The sequence below is a fragment of the Anabrus simplex genome, chromosome 1 (genome assembly GCF_040414725.1).
Source record: "Anabrus simplex isolate iqAnaSimp1 chromosome 1, ASM4041472v1, whole genome shotgun sequence".
NCBI classification, from domain to species: Eukaryota; Metazoa; Arthropoda; class Insecta; order Orthoptera; family Tettigoniidae; genus Anabrus; species Anabrus simplex.
In genome coordinates, this window is record NC_090265.1 from 326,647,964 (window position 1) to 326,669,717 (window position 21,754).

At 39.8% G+C, this 21,754-nt stretch overlaps 1 protein-coding gene and 1 non-coding gene across 2 annotated transcripts; both read left to right on the forward strand.

The window, feature by feature from the left end:
- Positions 1-376: 376 nt before the first annotated feature.
- On the forward strand, positions 377-14,782 carry LOC136865789 (alpha-crystallin A chain). The gene is made up of 4 exons (XM_067142430.2): positions 377-696; positions 10,304-10,483; positions 10,568-10,789; positions 14,520-14,782. The coding sequence occupies exons 2-4, from the start codon at positions 10,304-10,306 to the stop codon at positions 14,649-14,651; spliced, it is 534 nt and encodes a 177-aa protein (XP_066998531.2). The 5' UTR covers positions 377-696; the 3' UTR covers positions 14,652-14,782.
- A 6,275-nt stretch (positions 14,783-21,057) lies between these two features.
- Positions 21,058-21,212, forward strand: LOC136858900 (5.8S ribosomal RNA). Its single transcript, XR_010858681.2, has one exon. It is a non-coding gene; the product is annotated as a 5.8S ribosomal RNA (ribosomal RNA).
- The last annotated feature ends 542 nt before the right edge of the window (positions 21,213-21,754 follow it).

Below are 21,754 nucleotides of genomic sequence, written 5' to 3' on the forward strand. Positions count from 1 at the left end.
TATAGCAGTGCTATAGCTGATTACAATGCTATTAGTGGCAGATAACTCAATCATAATTTGAAGACCTATGCATTGAATTTTATGTTACTGTTACTGTTTCTTCTACGGAATCTCAATACTTTGCGCGAAAATTCGAAATTTAAGATCCCTGTGGTCATTCACTGTAGGTGAACTTACGTTTTTAATTACAAATTAAAAGAAAATCACTTTGGATTATCTATTAGCGTGAAGTTACTGCCTATGAAATGTTTCGTCAGTTGTGTATTACACAATAGGCTATATTAAACGAGACGAGAATAACATTGCTATAGGCTCTATGTATAAATCGTGTAAGATTTAGCACAGTTAGAAAAATGAGCCTGAGAGCTAAAGAACTTAAGAATTCTCGCGAATATTCTCGTTTTACTGAAATAAAGAATACACATTACGCAATACAGTCGAATATATCGTGATCTTGATTGGCAAAATGCTGCTAGAATATTCGAGAGAGTTCGAGACTGGTCTCTCATGGTTCGAGAACAGAGATTTCGAGATCTTTCGATTACGCATATAAATACAGCTTTTAGCGCCATTCCCAAACGAAATTTGCGAGTGCTACGAGTGCAGTGCCGTGCAAGAACTTAGGAATCTTCTGTTCGGAGTGCTGTTTGTACTACTGTGAATTTCGAAGTGGTTAGAGCTTTTCATACATTCAAGGTATGTATTGGTGAAAGAAGGAATGCTTTATTTTCTTGCAACATGTATTTATTATGACATTTTATGAATTTTCGGTCTTGAAACACGAAATTCCAATTTATGGAAGCACTAGGCCTATAATGGCAAAATGAAATTGCAAATGCACGAAGATAGTGTTTCTTTGCATACCTTGCGCGGCTACTTGTCAAGAATTAAATTTATTCTCTACTTTGCCACTCGACATTTCAGAGTTTATCTCGAATTTCAATCGTGAATGGTCGCACCTTTTTGATTACAGATACTTAAAGCAAGGGAGGCTTTTTCATCCTATGTAATATCTGCACAAATAATATATGATTAATCTAGCAGAAACCCTTAATTTCTTCAAAGTATTCCTGCATTTTATTGAACATTTAATGCATATATGATCCCGACATACCTTTTCTGGTTAGGTACATTTAGATAATAGGCTACTTGCTAACCATTCTTTTCTGTAAAGGTTTTGCTGCAAGAGTGTTGCAAGTCTGTACTGGTATCAAACCTTGTTTGTCAGAATTTAATGATAAGAATTCTTGAGAACAACGGGTGACAGCTTTTCTATTTACTGACTTTACCTTGTGTTTCAAAATAATTCTATTTATGTTTCAAGAACAAAATTATTATTGCCAGAGAACTGAAGTAAACCATATGATGTAATCCTATTTTTCTCCTTTCCAGCTCCAGGTGAGTTTGGATCGATCAATCAATCAATACTGATCTGCATTTAGGACAGTCGCCCAGGTGGCAGATTCCCTGTTAAGGTCACCTTTCAGTCTTCCCCTATCCAAACACCAGTACTGTTCCTCAGCTGTGTTCCCAATCATGTTTACTCTTTTTTTTTTTAAAAGGGCATGATTTAGTTCAGTGGCTTAGCTGCTTGCTTCCTACCTGAAGGACCTAGGCTCAAATCCTGGTCTATTCTGGGTTGAAAATTTCATCTCAAATTATGTGGCATCAGGCGTTTAAAGCACCAGACAAAACCAAAAATGAGCCTGCTTGGTTGTACCTATCTCAGAAATGTCCAGGATAACCTGAAGAAATCGAGTTTATTCTTGATAACACCGAGCTGGATAGCTGCAGTCGCTTAAGTGCGGCCAGTATCCAGTATTCGGGAGATAGTAGGTTCGAACCCCACTATCGGCAGCCCTGAAGATGGTTTTCCGTGGTTTCCCATTTTCACACCAAGCAAATGCTGGGGCTGTACCTTAAGGCCACGGCCGCTTCCTTCCCATTCCTAGCCCTTGCCTGTCCCATCGTCGCCATAAGACCTATCTGTGTCGGTGCGACGTAAAGCAACTAACAACTATTCTTGATAACACTTGATAACACTCCAACCACCTTGGTCTGGGTCTTCTCTTGTTCTCCTTTTAGTCTTAGCTTCCATCATCTGTCTTGTATCATTCCCTCTTCCGTATGTTTAACATGTCCAAACCTCGTGCTCCGTGTTGATACCTTTTGATGGCTTAGCAGACCAATCCTGGTGTAAAATATGCAGCGACATTTATTGCACTTAAATGGAAGGTGTAGGACATGGCTGGACCTGGCATAGTTTCTCTATTTCTCTTCCCCCTTCAAATTGTGCAACAGCAGCTGACATGGTTGTGTGCCAGAGATTACAATCTTTTGCAACGGCACACCAATTACGTGTATCAATGTTTGTGCTCCTCAAGGTCACTTTGAGTTGATCCTTTAGTGCCTCAGAGGGGCACCGCGAGGTCTCCTACCTATCCTAAGTTCCCTATACAGGGTTTGTTAAGTCTTTCATCCCTCATATGCTAGAAGCCTCAACCAGAGTTGCCTCTATGATATTCACCTTTGCCTTCTTGGGAACTGTTGTGTTCAATATAGTCCCATTTGATGTTCATAATGCACCTGAGCTTCTTTTGTTGGAAGCGTTCTAGTTTTTTTTTTTTTTAATATCATGGTGATTATATAGTCTAGGTTTTGTATATATAGAGGAAGGAGGAGATTACAACTACTCAATACCTCATCAGTTTAGTATACTTGTTCCAGAGGCGTGTGTGTGGGAGATGGAAATATTGAGATTCAGGAACGTAGTTCCAGGGTCTGGCTGTGCGAGTGCCTTTGTTTTTGGAATGTTGATAGTCGAACCAAATTATGTATATGCCCTACAAAAATAGTTAACTGACGGTTGCAGCCAATCGTATAAGTAGTTACAGTACTAATGTCATCCAAAGTCTTGAGGAGAAAAGTTTTTAATAGCCCATTTTAAAACTTTTTAAATACACTTCATTCTTCATTGTAGGTAGCCCTACTAGAGTTATTAACTTGCCAAAAAGAATTACGACTAGGAAAGGAATATCTTCAGTGAAAATTATGTTAAGTTATGGCAGAAACTTTAATTTTGATGTACAATTTACTGGTATTTGCATCCTTGTTGATAAACTAGAGCCCAGTTTCTTATGTTTGTGTTAACATAGACTGTTCAAAAATTGAACGAGGCAAAGGAGGATCCATACTGAGAAAACCAGACTTTTTATTTACAGTTGTCAGAAGAAAGTTTTTTACAAAGATATCTAATTACCTAAGCCATAATAAACAAGGTACTAGAAGAGGTATCTCATTGATCTGTTAGTTTTCCACACATTGAAACTAGTTTCCAGTGCAGCAGTTGCATATAGTTCTTAATATTATGCTCAAGACTCTTTCATGTAATTGTAGGCCGCTGTGTTCATGATTGCAAGGTGACAAATGTGTAGTATGATCCTTTTGAGATTGGTTTGCAGTCAAATTCAGAGTAAGGTCAAGCAATAGTTATCAACCATACAGTGAAGATATTAATCTGGGTGGAATGAATATCAAAATTATCTGGAGAGAGCAAGCAACCAATTAAATATTTGGGTGTTCATTTCTCTAAGGAGCTAAAGTTTCATTCTAATTCTGTAATTCAGAACCTAGCTGACAAACTTCATATTTTATCGAGTTAGTGGAGTCGGAACAGACTGTTGGTTCTCGGTTTTATTTTGTCAATGTTGGTATATCCGTTCCAAATAGCTCCATTAGATCAGCTTCCCTTGAAGTTCCTGGAACGTGCTGATAAGTTAATCAGAAGTACTGGTAAAGAAATTCTTTGCCTTGTCTTCCAGGTGACACACATGCAATACTATATACAGCAAGAAAATTCCAAGAGATTAGGTCCGTTTCGTTCAAAATGGGAAGCATATCTTCAACACGTTAATAACTGCAAGATGGTACTTAAAACCACAAATCCTCATGTGATTGCTACAAGACCCTTCAGCAATGACATGTCACATTGCCTGCTTAAACTAGAACTGCAAAATGAACCCACATACCTTCTTTAAGGTCCAAGTAGCTTGCAAGGAGTTGAGGAATCGTGAAACAAGACATGGTGTAATCACAAAAAAAGAAAAGGGGTAATATATACCAGGAACATACAGCCAGCAATCGGTTGTCTGACAAGAGGCCTCGAATCTTCAGGGTTGCAGCAAAGATCAGGGGGTGGATCCGGTTGTGGACACTGAGAGTTTGAATCCCTTGTGCATGTTCTGGGATCTTGTCACCATGGAGAATTGGGAAGATTATTAAGTGGATTAAGGAATCTGGTTCGAAAGTTCACTTTCTTGCTGCAGGTGTTTTTCATCAAGTGGACATTATTGCTGTGGACTAAACGAAGGGATGTTAATGGGAATATTCCAGTTGTTCAAAATTTACTGAATACTTTTAAACTGTACAAAATTAACCTTGGATTTTGTATCAGCTATAGTTATTAGAACTTTGAAAAGTTCAGTATCATTAATGCAAAACAATTTCTACCAGAATTAGCGAGGAAATAACACAATAATTAACGCTGAATGTATGCTTGTGTGTAATGTATTATACTTTCGTCAACTGGCGACTTCTGGTGGGAAGAGGTTGGAATAAATTTGTTTTCTGTAGGGAATATTTGTATCTCTGAAGTAGAATTCTGTCAGGTTATTTTAAACTAGCTGTTTCCTATACGAGTAGAGCCAGTAATATGTTGCTACCGGACGAGTTGGCCGTGCGGTTAGGGGCGCGCAGCTGTGAGCTTGCATCCGGGAGATAGTGGGTTCGAACCCTACTGTCAGCAGCCCCGAAGATGGTTTTCCGTGGTTTCCCATTTTTACACCAGGCAAATGTTGGGGCTGTACCTTAATTACGACGACGGCTGCTTCCTTCCCGTCCCTAGGTCTTTCCTATCCCATCATATCCACAAAACCTATCTGTGTTGCAAATAGCAAAAGATGCCACACTGTGCAAGAGAGATCTGGAGAACAAATTGCCAGCATTCCATTGCTAAGCACGCTAGTAGTGATTAGTTAGGATTGCCACCTGTCCCATACTGTACGGGACATCCCGTATTTGAGGTGAAAATGTTGCGTCCTGTATTATGAACTGTTGTTTGTTGTCTTTTATCTCTAACTATTTTAAAATCCATATTTGAAAACGTAAAAAGAAGGCTTATCAGAAATGGCTCCAAACAAGGGCCGAGGCAGACAGGGATTTGTACGTAGATGAAAGAAACAGAGCGAAACAAATAGTTGTTGATTCGAAAAAGAAGTCGTGGGAAGATTTTGGTAATAACCTGGAAAGGCTAGGCCGAGCAGCAGGGAAACCTTTTTGGACAGTAATAAAGAATCTTAGGAAGGGAGGGAAAAAGGAAATGAACAGTGTTTTGAGTAATTCAGGTGAACTCGTAATAGATCCCAGGGAATCACTGGAGAGGTGGAGGGAATATTTTGAACATCTTCTCAATGTAAAAGGAAATCATCCTGGTGGTGTTGCAAACAGCCAAGCTCATGGGGAGGAGGAAAATGATGTTGGTGAAATTATGCTTGAGGAAATGGAAAGGATGGTAAATAAACTCCATTGTCATAAGGCAGCAGGAATAGATGAAATAAGACCTGAAATGGTGAAGTATATAGTGGGAAGGCAGGGATGAAATGGCTTCATAGGGTAATAAAATTAGCATCGAGTGTTGGTAAGGTACCTACAGATTGGACAAAAGCAGTAATTGCACCTATCTATAAACAAGGGAACAGGAAGGATTGCAACAGTTAGAGGTATCTCATTGATTAGTATACCAGGCAAAGTATTCACTGGCATCTTGGAAGGGAGGGTGTGATCAATCGTTGATAGGAAGTTGGATGAAAACCAGTGTGGTTTCAGACCACAGAGAGGCTGTCAGGATCAGATTTTCAGTATGCGCCAGGTAATTGAAAAATGCTATGAGTGGAATAGGCAGTTGTGTTTATGTTTCGTAGATCTACAGAAAGCATACGACAGGGTACCAAGGGAAAAGATGTTCACTATACTGGGGGACTATGGAATTAAAGGTAGATTATTAAAATCAATCAAAGGCATTTATGTTGACAATTGGGCTTCAGTGAGAATTGATGGTAGAATGAGCTCTTGATTCAGGGTACTTACAGGGGTTAGACAAGGCTGTAATCTTTCACCTTTGCTGTTCATAGATACATGGATCATCTGCTGAAAGGTATAAAATGGCAGAGAGGGATTCAGTTAGGTGGAAATGTGGTAAGCAGTTTGGCCTATGCTGACGACTTGGTCTTAATGGCAGACTGTGCCGAAAACCTGCAGTCTAATATCTTGGAACTTGAAAATAGGTGCAATGAGTATGGTATGAAAATTAGCCTCTCGAAGACTAAATTGATGTTGGTAGGTAAGAAATTCAACAGAATTGAATGTCAGATTGGTGATACAAAGCTAGAACAGGTCGATAATTTCAAGTATTTAGGTTGTGTGTTCTCCCAGGATGGTAATATAGTGAGATTGAATCAAAGTGTAGTAAAGCTAATGCAGTGAGCTCACAGTTGCGATCAGCAGTATTCTGTAAGAAGGAAGTCTGCTCCCAGACGAAACTATCTTTACATCGGTCTATTTTCGGACCAACTTTGCTTTACGGGAGCGAAAGATGGGTGGACTCAGGATATCTTATTCATAAGTTAGAAGTAACAGACATGAAAGTAGCAAGAATGATTGCTGGTACAAATAGGTGGGAACAATGGCAGGAGGGTATTCGGAATGAGGAGATAAGGGCTAATTTAGGAATGAACTGTATGGATGAAGCTGTACGCATAAACTGGCTTCGGTGGTGGGGTCATGTGAGGCGAATGGAGGAGGATAGGTACCTAGGAGAATAATGGACTCTGCTATGGAGGGCAAGAGAAGTAGATGTAGACCAAGACGACGATGGTTAGACTCGGTTTCTAGCGATTTAAAGATAAGAGGTATGGAACTAAATGAGGCCACAACACTAGTTGCAAATCGAGGATTGTGGCAACCTTTAGTAAATTCTCAAAGGCTTGCAGACGCTGAAAGGCATAACAGTCTATAATGATTATGTATGTATGTATGTATGTTGATTTGAGCACCATTGAAGTTCAAAGTAGCTCCATTACTTTTTTTTTTTTTCCTTTCCTCTTTGGAGGATAAATGTTCATACCTGCCAGCTTTCCCGATTTAGGCGGAAGACTCCCGATTTTCGACAGTTTTTCCCACCTCCTGATTATTCTAATATTTCTCCCGATTTTAACTTCTTTTAGTGAACTTTAAACATTTGTTTTCAAATCCCACCATTTCAGCTTTGTACGCAAGTGGCCGAAGTCCTTTGCTCATTGGCCTCTTTGAAATGAAAAATATCGACGTTAATACGAGAAATGCGCATGAATGTGCGATGTTTATTGAAACCTGTGTATCGCGACGCGTATATCGACTGTCAATCTCTCGTTCTCGCGTGTTATGTTCCTGTTCGTTCGCATCAGTCTAGTCGATTCTAGAGACTAGTCGCTAGATTTGGAGTCTGTTTTAGTAATTTAGTGATAGAATTTCCTAATGATTTTAGGAGCCATTTGGAGACAATTCTGTCGAGTTTTATTTTAATTTATTACTTGATAAAAATAATATTGCACTTCTCATAATCGTGCTGGCGCGAGATGCAGTATATTAATCTATGCATTTTCTAAGTAATGGCATCTAAGCGCATGACTGATTCACACGTCTGGAGCATGAGTTCATACTATTTTCGGTAGGCTTATCAGACACCGATTATCTCGCTCACATACTTCCTGTGAGCCTCATATAACAACAGTCGTGTTTTGAGACAATACAATACAATCAGCCATTTCAATCATTAAAATGATGTGGCCTCTTTAAGTCGTGGGTATAGGTAGGCCTTCAACAGTCTTCTCCAAGTAGAACGGTCTTGGGCAGATCTCATCCAAGTGGTACCAGCGATCTTCTTGATATCTTTGTCCCATCTGTCCGGTGGTCTTCCTCTAGGCCTTCGATGTTATAATATACGGTACCATAGTACTCCTGTATTGTATGTAGAATAAGCAGTTTTGAGCAATTGTATCTCCTGATTCCTCCCGATTTTTCCTGATTTTCATCTCTAAATCTTATTTTTGGGTTTGTAAAGTTGGCAGGTATGAATGTTAATAAACTCATGTTAACAAACTTCTTCAACATTGTGTCCACACCAAAATAACTGTTGATGAGGTTACAAGGGATAGAGACAGGAAGAAAAAAATTCTTACAGCTGCAGCTTTCATTATTTTAGTGAGTACAATTAGACAAAAGCGCAGATGCAAAGTGTGGCAAAGAAAAATATTGGAAAGGGGAATTGAATTAAGTTTGGAGAGAACACTTGTCAGAACTTGTAATTCATGATGCAGCAGGCTTTCAAAATTTTCTTGAGAATACCCCCACAGGACTTTCAGTTCTTGTTGATGGTAATTGGGTCTGAAATTGCAAGTAATGATACAGATTATCAGAAAGCTGGCTCCCTAATGACTGGCTATTTTTTAATTGGTATAACTTAAAGATTCCTAGCAACTGGTGACTCTCAACATTTCACATGCATACCTACTTGTCTAGAGTGTCAAAACGAGCAGTTTCAGTTATTGTGTCCTAGGTGCTTGAAGCTTTATGCAGCAATACCAAGGAATTGGTAAAAGTACGACATAAAGAAAAACCTAGTTAGAATAGTATTATTTTGATGATATAAAAGTGATTATGGGAGGTTAGGTTATTCAGAGAGTAGCGAACCTGGAAATGAAACTGCGTTAGCACACAGCTAAAAGAGTATCGTACAGAATTAAGTGCATTGTATATTAGAACTTTTGCTTCCGATTTGATAGTTTTTAGAAGCAATAAGAAATTATCGTATTCTGCACTATGAATTTGTGTGTTCTAATTGCGTGCTTGCGCATGTGTGAACTGAAATGTTAACAAAAAGTTAATGAAAAGTTAGACATTTTGTTTATCGGCATGCTTGAAAAGTTTAATGAACACGCTATTTTGTTTATTAACATCCAAAAATGGTCTGAACATTGTTTATTAACAAAGTTTACAAAAACATCTTCGCGTAGACACACCTTAAGCTGTAGTAGTGTGGGTGGGCGTTTATGGTAGACCTAAATTTTTAGCAAGAGTTAATAATGAAAGCAGCTAAAAGGGTTTTTTTGTCTTTCAACAAAGCAACTGTTGAATATGTCAATCGTTCTAGATAGAAACCCATTCGTGTAGACATTTCTTCAATGTTTATATCTCCTACTCTGAAATTTCATGTATAGTAGACTCTTGTTATCCATTGTAATTTCTTTAATCCACAGTTTTTCCTCTAAGGAATTTCATCTCGGTTTCTCAGATTCTGCTTTCATCTCTTTTTTGTTGTCCATGTGCCTGCCACATAAGTCAAAATTGGTACGTAATACATAGAATATGGAATTTTCTTGCATTTCGCTGGGAGGTTTTGGTTCCAACCTATACCTCTCGCATAATGGCAAGACCGATTGGCTTGTTGGATTTACTTCAATATTACCTCTAGTTATCACTACTTTCTTACTCTTCTTCCACACTTTTCATTCCATATTCCTCTATCTCCTGATTCCATACGGTAACTTGTTCTTCTACTTCCATTTCATCTTCTCGCCATATTACTATGTAGTCTGCAAAGGGGTTGTAGTGCCACGGAAATGACGTTGAAATTTGCGGATGGTTCTGTCTTAAGATTTCTTCTTTAGGAAAAATGTCTCTACTACAAATGTTGCCCAATACTATATCATAGGTAACAAATAACATTAAGCAACAAGTGTAGGAATGAAATTCCTAATAACGTGCAGTCAGAAAGAACTCCACTCGTAAAACTAAACATTCATGTCATATGCTTGGTGCCTGGCCGCACACTCCATCCCTGCCACTCGGAGCATATCGAGCATTTTCCCTGTCCACCTGCACGGCTGCACAGGCCAGAAGTTCCAATAATTTTCCTTAGCCTCTCCTTGTAGTATGAAATATAACTTTGGTAATGTTTGAGAATGATGAATGTTACTGGTTAAGTCAATAATTCTTGACAATACCTTTTTTTTTTTTTTTTTTTTTAATCCTGAGGTTTTGTATTTTGAGACTTAACAGTAACTGCAGCTCTGGTTATCAATAAAAACCCTACATTCAGCATAATTGACTATTGAGAAAGTGGATTTTTTAATTACTTACTTTATTTCAAAATTTTCTAAAAAAAAATTAAGCATTGTTTGTTCATAGTTAATTTCTTTTCTCCCCTCAGATGGCTCTCATTCCTTTGCTGTTGAATGATGTCTTGGACGATTTGGACGACTTCCACTATAGACGGTCATTAGATAATTACTACTACCACCCATATCGGCTGTCAAACGTTCGTCCATGGCGTCGCAAGGGTCGACGCAGTGCTGTTGTAAATGCCCAAAGCTCCAATAAGGGATTCAAAGTTAGTAATGCATTTCCTATAAGTTTAGTTAATAAAAGAGAGGAATGTTTTTAATATATACTGATTGTTTCTTTTCTTTTGTAGACAAATTTAGATGTTCAGCAATTTCATCCTGATGAAATAACAGTCAAAGTGGTGGACAATTGTGTTCTGGTTGAAGGTAAACACGAAGAACGTGAAGACGAGCATGGTTTTATTTCTCGCCAGTTTCAGCGACGCTACAAACTTCCTGATGATGTAGACGTGGATAATGTTACCTCCAAGCTATCGTCAGATGGAATCCTCACTATTGAGTGCCCCAAGAAGGTATAATGTACATTCTATCCATTGTCGGGTGGATTATTACTCTCTAGGAGTGCAACCTTTTGGGAAGTAAAGTAAAAAATTTCTAGTGTATGGCATGATTAGTTCATTATCTTCCCGTTTTATAGTAATAAATGGCAAATAGGATTTGCAGAATATTCTTTGATGCTGTGACACACTACTGGCTTGATTCCTGATTTGTGTTTTCTGCCTTGGTGTAATGGTGAGTTTCAGAAAATGATTTATGTGGTAATTAATTTTGAGGTAAGAGAAGTTTCGTAAATTAAGTATATCTGCACGTGAGCAATACATAAAAGCATCTATATTTTACTTCATTATAGACTGTTATGCCCTATTGTTCAGTGTGCAAACCTCAGTGAATTAACAAGTCTCCACAATCCTCTTATTTCCTACTAGCACCGTGGGCCTAATTCATTTCTGCACTTCTTATTAAAAGAGAAGTTTAACCATAGTTGCCTTGTGTGTGTGTGTGTGTGTGTGTGTGTGTGTGTGTGTGTGTGTGTTGCTGGCTGTCTCTCTCTCTCTTATTATTATTATTATTATTATTATTATTATTCTACTAGATAACCTATCCATTATTTGCCTTGCATGACCCTACCTACCAGCAAAGCTGGTTTGTAGAAGCATCTTCAACCCTAGAGCTATTTTCTAACTTGGCCTTTCATGGTCTTTATTATGAATACCCTCCTGGCTGTATTCCCACTGTTTGTATCTGCAGTTATTCTTCCTACAAAGAGAGAGTTTGCCTGTCATTGCAGGGGTTGCTATGAAGTGGTCATCTGCTTTGAGTATCTTTGATCATCTATGAACAAAGCTGGGAAGGTCCACCTATTCAGTACTGTATATTTTGAGGTTATTCTTCATTGTGCCCAACTAAGGAGTGCGATTGAAATCATTTAGCTGTTGTAGCTGCCTTTTTCTTCTCCCAAAATCTCATCTTCTCGCTGTGGCTTTTCGTGCGATCTTTTGACCAGGTGATTGTAGACTGATTTTCTTAACTTAGATCTAACACAATGACGTGTGATGCCTCTTTCCTGAAGATCTTTTTCTAACTTCATAATTTTTTTTACTGTCATTGGTAGGGCAAGGTTCAAAATTCTTTTATATGTCTATAAAATTTCAACGTCTTTTCCTAAATGTTTCTGATATTTTTCTAAGTGTTGGTACAGGTCATGAGATTTCCTTATCCAAATACCCACTATATAGACTGGTCCAAAAATTTTCCTAAGATTTTTATTTCTTGCTTTTCTAAATCTTTAATCAGTGATCAGTGTTGCAGATGCATATAGTGCTTCAGGCTTGATTAGTGTTAGGTCTTAATTTTGCATTTTGGGATATAGATTTTTTTTTATTATATCTGCTCCAAGTGACTGTATGCTCTTTGTAGTTTCGAGATCCCTTTCTTTGTTTGCTTCAGGATTTAGTCCTGAAGGTTGGATGACTTCTCCCAGGTATTTGAATTTAGACACTGGGATATTTTGCCACATTGGGTTTTCATTGGCTGTCCATCTAAGTACCGAAGAGATCCTTCCATATAGTCAGTTCTGATGAGATCTAGAGCCCTGTTCTGGATGCAATTTTATGGGGTACAATTTTGTTTTCATGTAATCTGCCAAGGGTTATGCCTTTAACTTCTTTTCCCCCCAAGTCCTAATCACTTTTTCCAAAACAAGTTTAAATAATAAAGGAGAGAACCCATCTCCTTGTTGGACTCCTGTTTTAACGTCAAATGGTTCAGACAGTTCCCCTAAGAATTTAACCTTGGAAATGGTGCCTGTTAGTGTTTGCATGATTAATTTAGAAGGTCTTGAAATGATCTGTCAAAAGTTTTTAGTTTTCTTCATTATTTGTTTCAAAGTCCCATCCTGCCATTTAAAACATAGTGGGGTGCCCTATAACTCATCAGTTTTTCTTTAAACGTTCTGTAAAAGCTCCTAGTATTGTTTTCTTGAACTCTTGCTCGATATCTACCAGTCTGATCTAACCAAAATGGGCATTTTTGGAATCTTATCATCTTTGAAGCCGGCCCCGTGGTGTAAGGGTAGCATGCCTGCCTCTCGCCCGGAGGCCCCGGTTTCGATTCCCAGCCAGGTCAGAGATTTTTACCTGGACCAGAGGGCTGGTTCAAGGTCTACTCAGCCTACGTGATTAGAATAGGGAACATGCATAATTTTCAAAAATATTTTTTTTTTAAAGTACACGAATGAAATAGTATGTAAACGTATTACAATGAGGTGGGTTGCCTTGTTTTCTACCATTTAAAAAAATGTTCAAAAGTGCTTTTCCGCAAGGCGAGTGAAATGGCCTCTGACGTAAGCGGCGCGCTGTGACGTCACGATCCAGTACCGCATGCAGCTCTACCAGCCATTGTGCATCAGCCGTTGCTAAAAGCCGATTGTTTATTATTCGTGACTGTGAATAACTTCAAAATGACAGAAGAAATGTTCAAAACAGCACAGGCGGACAATCTATCATGTGTAGATGTCATCATTCTTGAAAAGTAGTGACTTTTGTGGCCGCAGAAATTCACGGATAAAAAGCAAATTTGTAAGTGGCATCTTTTATATACATGCAATGTATTGTAACTCATAGTATTAGGATAACAACGAACCTGGATAGAAATCTCATCACTTTCAACATTTCCTTCTAGACTGATTCCCATATTAAAGAATAAATTTTCGGGCTTTCAGCATTAGTAAAGTAAGAAATCTGATTTCAGCACTAAAACATATAGGTAGCAGTATAGTACTAGTCCGCCTCTGTGGTGTAGTGGTTAATGTGATTAGCTGCCACCCCCGGAGGCCCGATTTCGATTTCCGGCTCTGCCATGTAAATTGAAAACAAATAGTACAAGGGCTGGATCGGTGTCTACTCAGCCTCGAGAGGTCAACTGAGTAGAGGAGTTTCGAATCCCACCTCAGCCATCCTCGAAGTGGTTTCTCGTATTTTCCCACTTCTCCTCCAGGCACCTAAGGCCACGGCCGTTTCATTCCCTCTTCCTTGTCTATCCCTTCCGATCTTCCCATCCTCCAACAAGACCCCTGTTGAGCATAGCAGGTGAGACCGCCTTGGCGAGGTAATGGCCCTCCTCACCAGTTGTATTATCATACCCAAAGTCTCACGCTCCAGGACACTGCCCTTGAAGCGGTAAAATTCCTCGCTGAGTGCAAGGGAAAAACCAAACCTGAAGGATAAACTGATTAAGTAAGAAAGAAAGAAAGAAAGAAAGAAAGATCATAGTACTATAGTTCGATAATCTATCATTCCCAAAAAAATATATATATTTATGGTTGGGGCAACTGGCCTACCCACTTCCAGGGCCCATGAAAGAGAAACATTAAATATCTTGGTTTATCATCATACCATTGCCTACTGTCCATCTTGCAACACTATCTATCAAGGTCATTTTGCAGTTGCTCACAATCTTGTAACTTATTTATTACTTTGTACATACAGATTAACATCTGCAATAAACCTTACCTCTGATTCCACTTCTTCACACATATCGTTGATATAGGTATATAAGAAAACATAACAGTCCAATAATATTCTGCCTTGAGGAATTCCCTCTGTATTTCACCCTTTCAGGTCTAATTTAATATGTTTTTGTTTCTTTAGGACGATGTATTTCACTTACCATCCTTTCCACTCAACAGTGCTGGACCTATTCTTCACCCAATTTAAATCGGCACATTTATTTTGTCTGTTTAAGGTTTCGCCTTCTGCAAAAGAGCGTATTATTCCCATTACTCGCTCCAGTGCCCCTGCTGTGACTGAAGCAACAGAGTCGACGTTGCAGGCATCAAATGGTAAAGGAGATGCTCCAGACACCATGGAACTTTAACTTCACTAAATTTGCATTTTGATTTGATCACTCTTAGTTAGCCTCTACCTGAGAGATTAAGACTGAGCTTTTTTACATTTGTATTATGTACCATTAATTTCATGGATGTGAATAAAAGGAAATTTAAACGACTTCTACTTTTTTTAAATTTGATAACTGTAATAGAAAGCACCTTGGAACTCTGCATATACATGAAGGCACGTTTGGTATGCAAGTCGCAGCTCCCTTGTGTAGTAATGAATTCATGTAGTTGGTATAGTTTCAAGTTATGTTTTCATCAAATTAAATGCAATAACAATCTTATCCACATCTACATACTTCACTTCTTGTGAAATCCATAGCATTCCCATCTGTGCACCATCACTTACCTTAGTTGTGTTTTGTCTGCTCTTCCATAGTGTTTGCTGTGTTGAATTTTATCTTCTAGGAGTGTTATTTTTGGCAGGAGTCTTACTGGTGTATGAAAGAGGTTGAATTGTATATTAAAATTGTTTCATGAATGTAGCAAGGGACTACGTCAGAATTTCCTTCGGGCCTATGACCTAGATGTTAGGCCCCTTTAAATATCATCAGAATTTCCTTTTATACAAACAGTGTCCACTTTTTCTGGACTATGTGAATATGAGTATGGTCCACAGTTTCCTTGTCTTGTATAAGGAAACTGGTATGATGAGATGGTCTTAATCCCAAAAAGGGTTCGAGTATGAACAGTGCAGTAATGGATCCCATAAATACATAAATGTTTCCCTGCACAAACTTCTTGGTTGCCAACTTCTAAATATTGTCTGCAAACTTATTTCACCACTGCAGTTAAAGTATAAGGGAATATTGTAGGTTGATATTGAATTTCATCCAAAAAGGTCAGTTAAGCCTTGCTTTAAAATTTTCTGTATTCACAGCCAGCCTTACTTCAATTGGACAAACCTCTCTTGTACCCAACATTAGACATGAAACGGTCATTTCTCAAATGCAGACGTACTTAGCCTACAACTAGCTCTAATCATGAACGTTCTGGCACTTGACTTTCATGGCGACTTTGTGTTGATAGTGGAGGTGAAATTCTTCTTGCTCAAGAGCCGAGACTGGCAGCAAAAATTGCAAATGTGGTAATATCTTGAGTCAAAGTGAATGGTACTACGTGCTTTATTTCGGCATGTCCCCTAGTGATGGGCAGTCTGAGACGAGGTCTCGAGATTTCGACAGATCTCGAGAGCATTATCCCCACATTGTGCGGCGTGTCGTAGGCCTACAGGTAGTCGGAGCTGAATGTTGTTTGTGCCGGGTATGCGAATAGCAAACCACGGGCCTTCTCCATTTCGTAAATACGTGTCGACAAGCGACTAGGGCGTTAATTTCTACCGAGGTCTATTTTCACACAGTATAACGTAATTATAAAGGGTACGCATTCTGGCATTTTATGCACTGGTAGGTACATGAATAAGTGGTTTAAGTACAGAACCTGACGGCTACTGTAGGTACACGAACCTGGATACCAGAGACTTGCATTATTCTCTCTAGACAAGGCAAGATTCGCCTTGCTGCAAATGCAACCACCATTACGCATGAGTGGAATGTGTAATCTAAAACGCTTCAGTTTGCTCCATTTCTTTCGACAGATAGGAGTACATCGTTATCAGACTCCACATTCAATAAATACGAGCACCGCTTGTGCTTACCGATATTTTGGTGACGAAGGAAATAATTCCTTACAATGTTATAGAGTATTCGCATCATATGTAAAGTTAGCAAAATTACCCAACAACAAGAGTACAACAAGCAACTCCATGGAATGGAAATATTACAAGAAGTATGGTACTACTAATTTAACATTCTAAATCCAGCACCATATTAAACAGTATTTAGTATTTCCAGTGCTTAACACTACCGCTTACGATACTATAGGTTGGACTATCTTAACACTACAAGTGATATTAAAGTTAAAACATAACTACCCAACAACTACAACAACAAGATTACAACAAGCAATTCCATAGAGAGAAAATATTAGAAGAAATACCCAGCAGAAAATCACAAATTCAGTGTCCGCGCTAGCGCATCATCTTAAACATTTGATACCGGAAGAGAATCTATCAAGACTGCTGCAGGTAATTCATACCAATCCCTTATGGTCCTGTTTATGAAGAAAAACTTGCCCACATCAGCATGCTGGTTATTATTACACTATTGTAAGTGACCGTCGCCACCGGGTGCGATGTATTTGTTATAATAATTAGGTACTTTGGTATATAACAGTGCAATGTGTAATTGTGTCTAGCTGTACGCGACAACTTGAAGACAATCAATCAATACTGATCTGCATTTAGGGCAGTCGCCCAGGTGGCAGATTCCCTATCTGTTGCTTTCCTAGCCTTTTCCGAAATGATTTCAAAGAAATTGGAAATTTATTGAACATCTCCCTTGGTAAGTTATTCCAATCCCTAACTCCCCTTCCTATAAATGAATATTTGCCCCAGTTTGTCCTCTTGAGTTCCAACTTAATCTTCATATTGTGATCTTTCCTACTTTTATAGACGCCATTCAAGCCTATTCGTCTACTAATGTCATTCCACGCCATCTCTCCGCTGACAGCTCGGAACATACCACTTAGTCGAGCAGCTCTTCTTCTTTCTCTCAATTCTTCCCAACCCAAACATTGAAACATTTTTGTAACGCTACTCTTTTGTCGGAAATCACCCAGAATAAATCGAGCTGCTTTTCTTTGGATTTTTTCCAGTTCTTGAATCGGGTAATCCTGGTGAGGGTCCCATACACTGGAACCATACTCTAGTTGGGGTCTTACCAGAGACTTATATGCACTCTCCTTTACATCCTTACTACAACCCCTAAACACCCTCATAACCATGTGCAGAGATCGGTACCCTTTATTTACAATCCCATTTATGTGATTACCCCAGTGAAGATCTTTCCTTATATTAACACCTAGATACTTACAATGATCCCCAAAAGGAACTTTCACCCCATCAACGCAGTAATTAAAACTGATAGGACTTTTCCTATTTGTGAAACTCACAACCTGACTTTTAGCCCCGTTTATCAACATACCATTGCCTGCTGTCCATCTCACAATATTTTCGAGATCACGTTGCAGTTGCTCACAATCTTGTAACTTATTTATCACTCTATAGAGAATAACATCATCCGCAAAAAGCCTTACCTCCGATTCCACTCCTTTACTCATATCACTCATATATATAAGAAAACATAAAGGTCCAATAACCCTGAGGAACTCCCCTCTCAACTATTACAGGGTCAGACAAAGCTTCACCTACTCTAACTCTCTGAGATCTATTTTCTAGAAATATAGCAACCCATTCAGTCACTCTTTTGTCTAGTCCAATTGCACTCATTTTTGCCAGTAGTCTCCCATGATCCACCCTATCAAATGCTTTAGACATGTCAATCGCGATACAGTCAATTTGACCTCCAGAATCCAAGATATCTGCTATATCTTGCTGGAATCCTACAAGTTGAGCTTCAGTGGAATAACCTTTCCTAAAACCGAATTGCCTTTTATCGAACCAGTTATTAATTTCACAAACATGTCTAATATAATCAGAAAGAATGCCTTCCCAAAGCTTACATACAATGCATGTCAAACTTACTGGCCTGTAATTTTCAGCTTTATGTCTATCACCCTTTCCTTTATACACAGGGGCTACTATAGCAACTCTCCATTCATCTGGTATAGCCCCTTCGGCCAAACAATAATCAAATAAGTACTTCAGATATGGTACTATATCCCAACCCATTGTCTTCAGTATATCGATGTCGTGGGTGTCGGTTATTTTGAAGAGATGTCGCGTAGCACAGCCTGCTGTGTTGTTTATTCAAAAGAAGTCGAATACGTCGGCAGAAATACTTCTGCGATGATCCGACACTTAAAAACACATAATATAAAAGAAATGAAATGTCGTATGGCTTTTAGTGCCGAGATATCCCAGGACGGGTTCGGCTCGCCAAGTGCAGGTCTTTCTATTTGACACCCGTAGGCGACATGCGCGTCGTGATGAGGATGAAATGATGATGAAGACAACACAGACACCCAGCCCCCGTGCCATTGGAATTAACCAATTAAGGTTAAAAATCCCCGACCCGGCCGGGAATCGAACCCGAGACCCTCTGAACTGAAGGCCAGTACGTTGACCGTTCAGCCAACGAGTCGGACATATAAAAGAAGAGGAATAGTCACAGAACACCTCCGGCCCGGTCTGAACCACAAGAAGCTACCCTGTCGACAACGATTGTGAGGCATCCAGATAGGTTTACATCCTAATAATAGTTATTAACAAATTATACGGGTTATTCAGCTAAGAAGTCCACCTGAAATAATTCGTGAACAGTTTAAGATTCTGGCATTTTTTCTTCACTTTCATTAATGGTATTAAGAAGCTCATAGTTCAACATGCAGTGCTTTCCTAGGCTTTTGACGAAATTTATCGTCGCACACGTTTCCATATGAGAACTGCTGATGATAACTATCAAGCTTACACTCGTAGTTACTGAGACGTCGCATCACACAGCTCGCAGCACACGAGAATCTGTATCGAGAGCGTTGACCATCACCCCTGCTGAAGGAATTGGAGCAAAGTCAGGCATTTTAGATTACACGTTCCACTCATGTGTAATGGGGGTTGCACATGTAGCTCAGCACATCTTCCCCGTCTCAAGTTAAAATTATGCACGCCTCTAGTATCCAAGTGGGTGTACATCCTATCTACAGTTATTCACAAATTATGCAGGATTATTCAACCAAGATGTCCACCTCAAATGAGCAGTGAACAGTTTAAGATACTGACATTTGCTTTTCACTTTCGTTAATGGTATTAAGGGGTTCATAATTGAACATGCAGTACTTTTCCAGGCTTTTGACAAAATGTATTGGCTCACACGTTTTCATATTGTGAATACGTTATTTCACACAATAACTGCAAATGATATACTATCAAATTTATAGTCATAGTTACTGGTATGTCACACAGCTTGCACTACAGAAGGTTTGGTCTCGAGATTCTTGAGATCTGCGATGTCAGTCACGAGAGTCCCGAGCGAGACCGTTGCCCATCACTAGTGTCACTCCACCCAGGAAGGACTGAACATGGGAACCACTCCCTTCCCATTTCCTCCTCTCATCACCAGTAGTCTAGCCACAGCCTAATATAATGCTGACCAAAAAGTCATATTACAACACCGTTAAGCCCTTCACTATTGACCATGATGATTCAGCCCTTGGTCAACCATGAAAAATGGATGTCTTTATATTTAAACCGCTGATTGGGACCTTCCCACAAAATCTGAATTAAGACATATCCAAGTATCCGAAACGTGACCAATGTCGCCCATTCTATGAACTGTGTGTATAAATAGTTATAAGTATAGTAGGTAATACTAGAACAAAGATTCTTGTAAATACAGTATGTATATATATGTTCACACTATATCAGTGTAATCATATAACAAACTTGATTCATTTATCACTAAGGATTCATTCTGGTTATTTTGCTGTCCAGTTAACCATCAATAAATAAAATAAGTAAATAATAATAAATACATTTCCAATTTCTTTGCAACCATCTAAGAAAAGGCTAAGACAACCCGCCACCTAGGCGACTGCTCTAAATGCAGATCGGTATCAGTGGTTGAAGATAATTAATCCATTTGATTAGTTTAAAAAGAATGTATCATATAAGTGTCATGATTGACAGGGTCGTGCTAGGGATTGGGGCTTGCAATTGTTCCCCATGAACGAGGAATTCCCAGTAAGCGTGAGTCATAAGCTCGCGTTGATTACGTCCCTGCCCTTTGTACACACCGCCCGTCACTAGTACCGATTGAATGATATAGTGAGGTCTTCGGACCAGTGCGCGGGATCTGCTTTGCGCAGTTTCCGATGTGTCTGGAAAGATGACCAAACTTGATTATTTAGAGGAAGTAAAAGTCGTAACAAGGTTTCCGTAGGTGAACCTGCGGAAGGATCATTACCGAAATTGTTTTTAACAAAAAACATTTCGAGAAGAAGGAGTCGGACGGCCCCGCGCGGTCCTCTCCTCCGGCGAGGCTCCCTCGAGGAGCGAGACTCCTGCCGAGCCCGCTGTTGCGAGCTCAGGCGAGTCCTGTTCGTACTGTGTAAGCGGCGGCCCCGGCCGTCGCCGACGGGGAGTGTCGCGGTCCGTGTCTCCCACGACGCAGACGTTCGACATTGGGTACCTACCTCCTCGCTCAGTGGAGGGTACCCGTCGCGGCTTCGGCCCGGCGGGAAGGTTTTAAATGAACGCCACGCCCATGCTCGAAACACTTCTTAGCTCTGTGATGAGAAACCCATGAAAATGATTGCTTCTCCTCCACTCACCATGGAGAGAACGATCGAAAAATGAAAAAAATGAAAAAAAAACCTGAACGGTGGATCACTCGGCTCGTGGGTCGATGAAGAACGCAGCAAATTGCACGTCGACATGTGAACTGGAGGATACACGAACATCGACATTTCGAACGCACATTGCGGTCCATGGATTCCGTTCCTGGACCACGCCTGGCTGAGGGTCGGTTGCTAAAACTGAACGCGACATTGCGTTCGGAGGGCGGGAGCGTCGCGGTTCGTGCGGCCACGGCTGCCGCGTCTCGTGAAAAGAGTTTCACCCCGGTGGAGCTGGACCGGTCGACACCACCACTGAGAGTGTGTGAGACGGGAGGGTTGGTCCGCGCATGATTGACAGGGAACCCGTATACCTGCTTACATGCATGTATACAGGGTCTCTCATATAAACTTGGACTCTGAATGCATTGTTTGTACCCTGCACTCCAGCAGCTGCTTCAGCCAAACTTATGTCTCGCGCAGCTGCCCTGCTTTAAGCGTGTATACGATCTTCCTGGGAGGCATTGTATCTGGTAACCACATTCTGACTGATGCGAGTTAGTTCTGCCACTGTAATGTTTCTGATTTCATTCATAATATTTTCTTTCAGTTCCTCCAATGTGTGAGAATTTGTTCGATACACTTTTTCTTTCCGTTTACCCTGTAAGTAAAATTCGCACACTGCTAGACCTGGAGAACGAGGGGGAAATAGACCAGCACTGATCACTCTGTC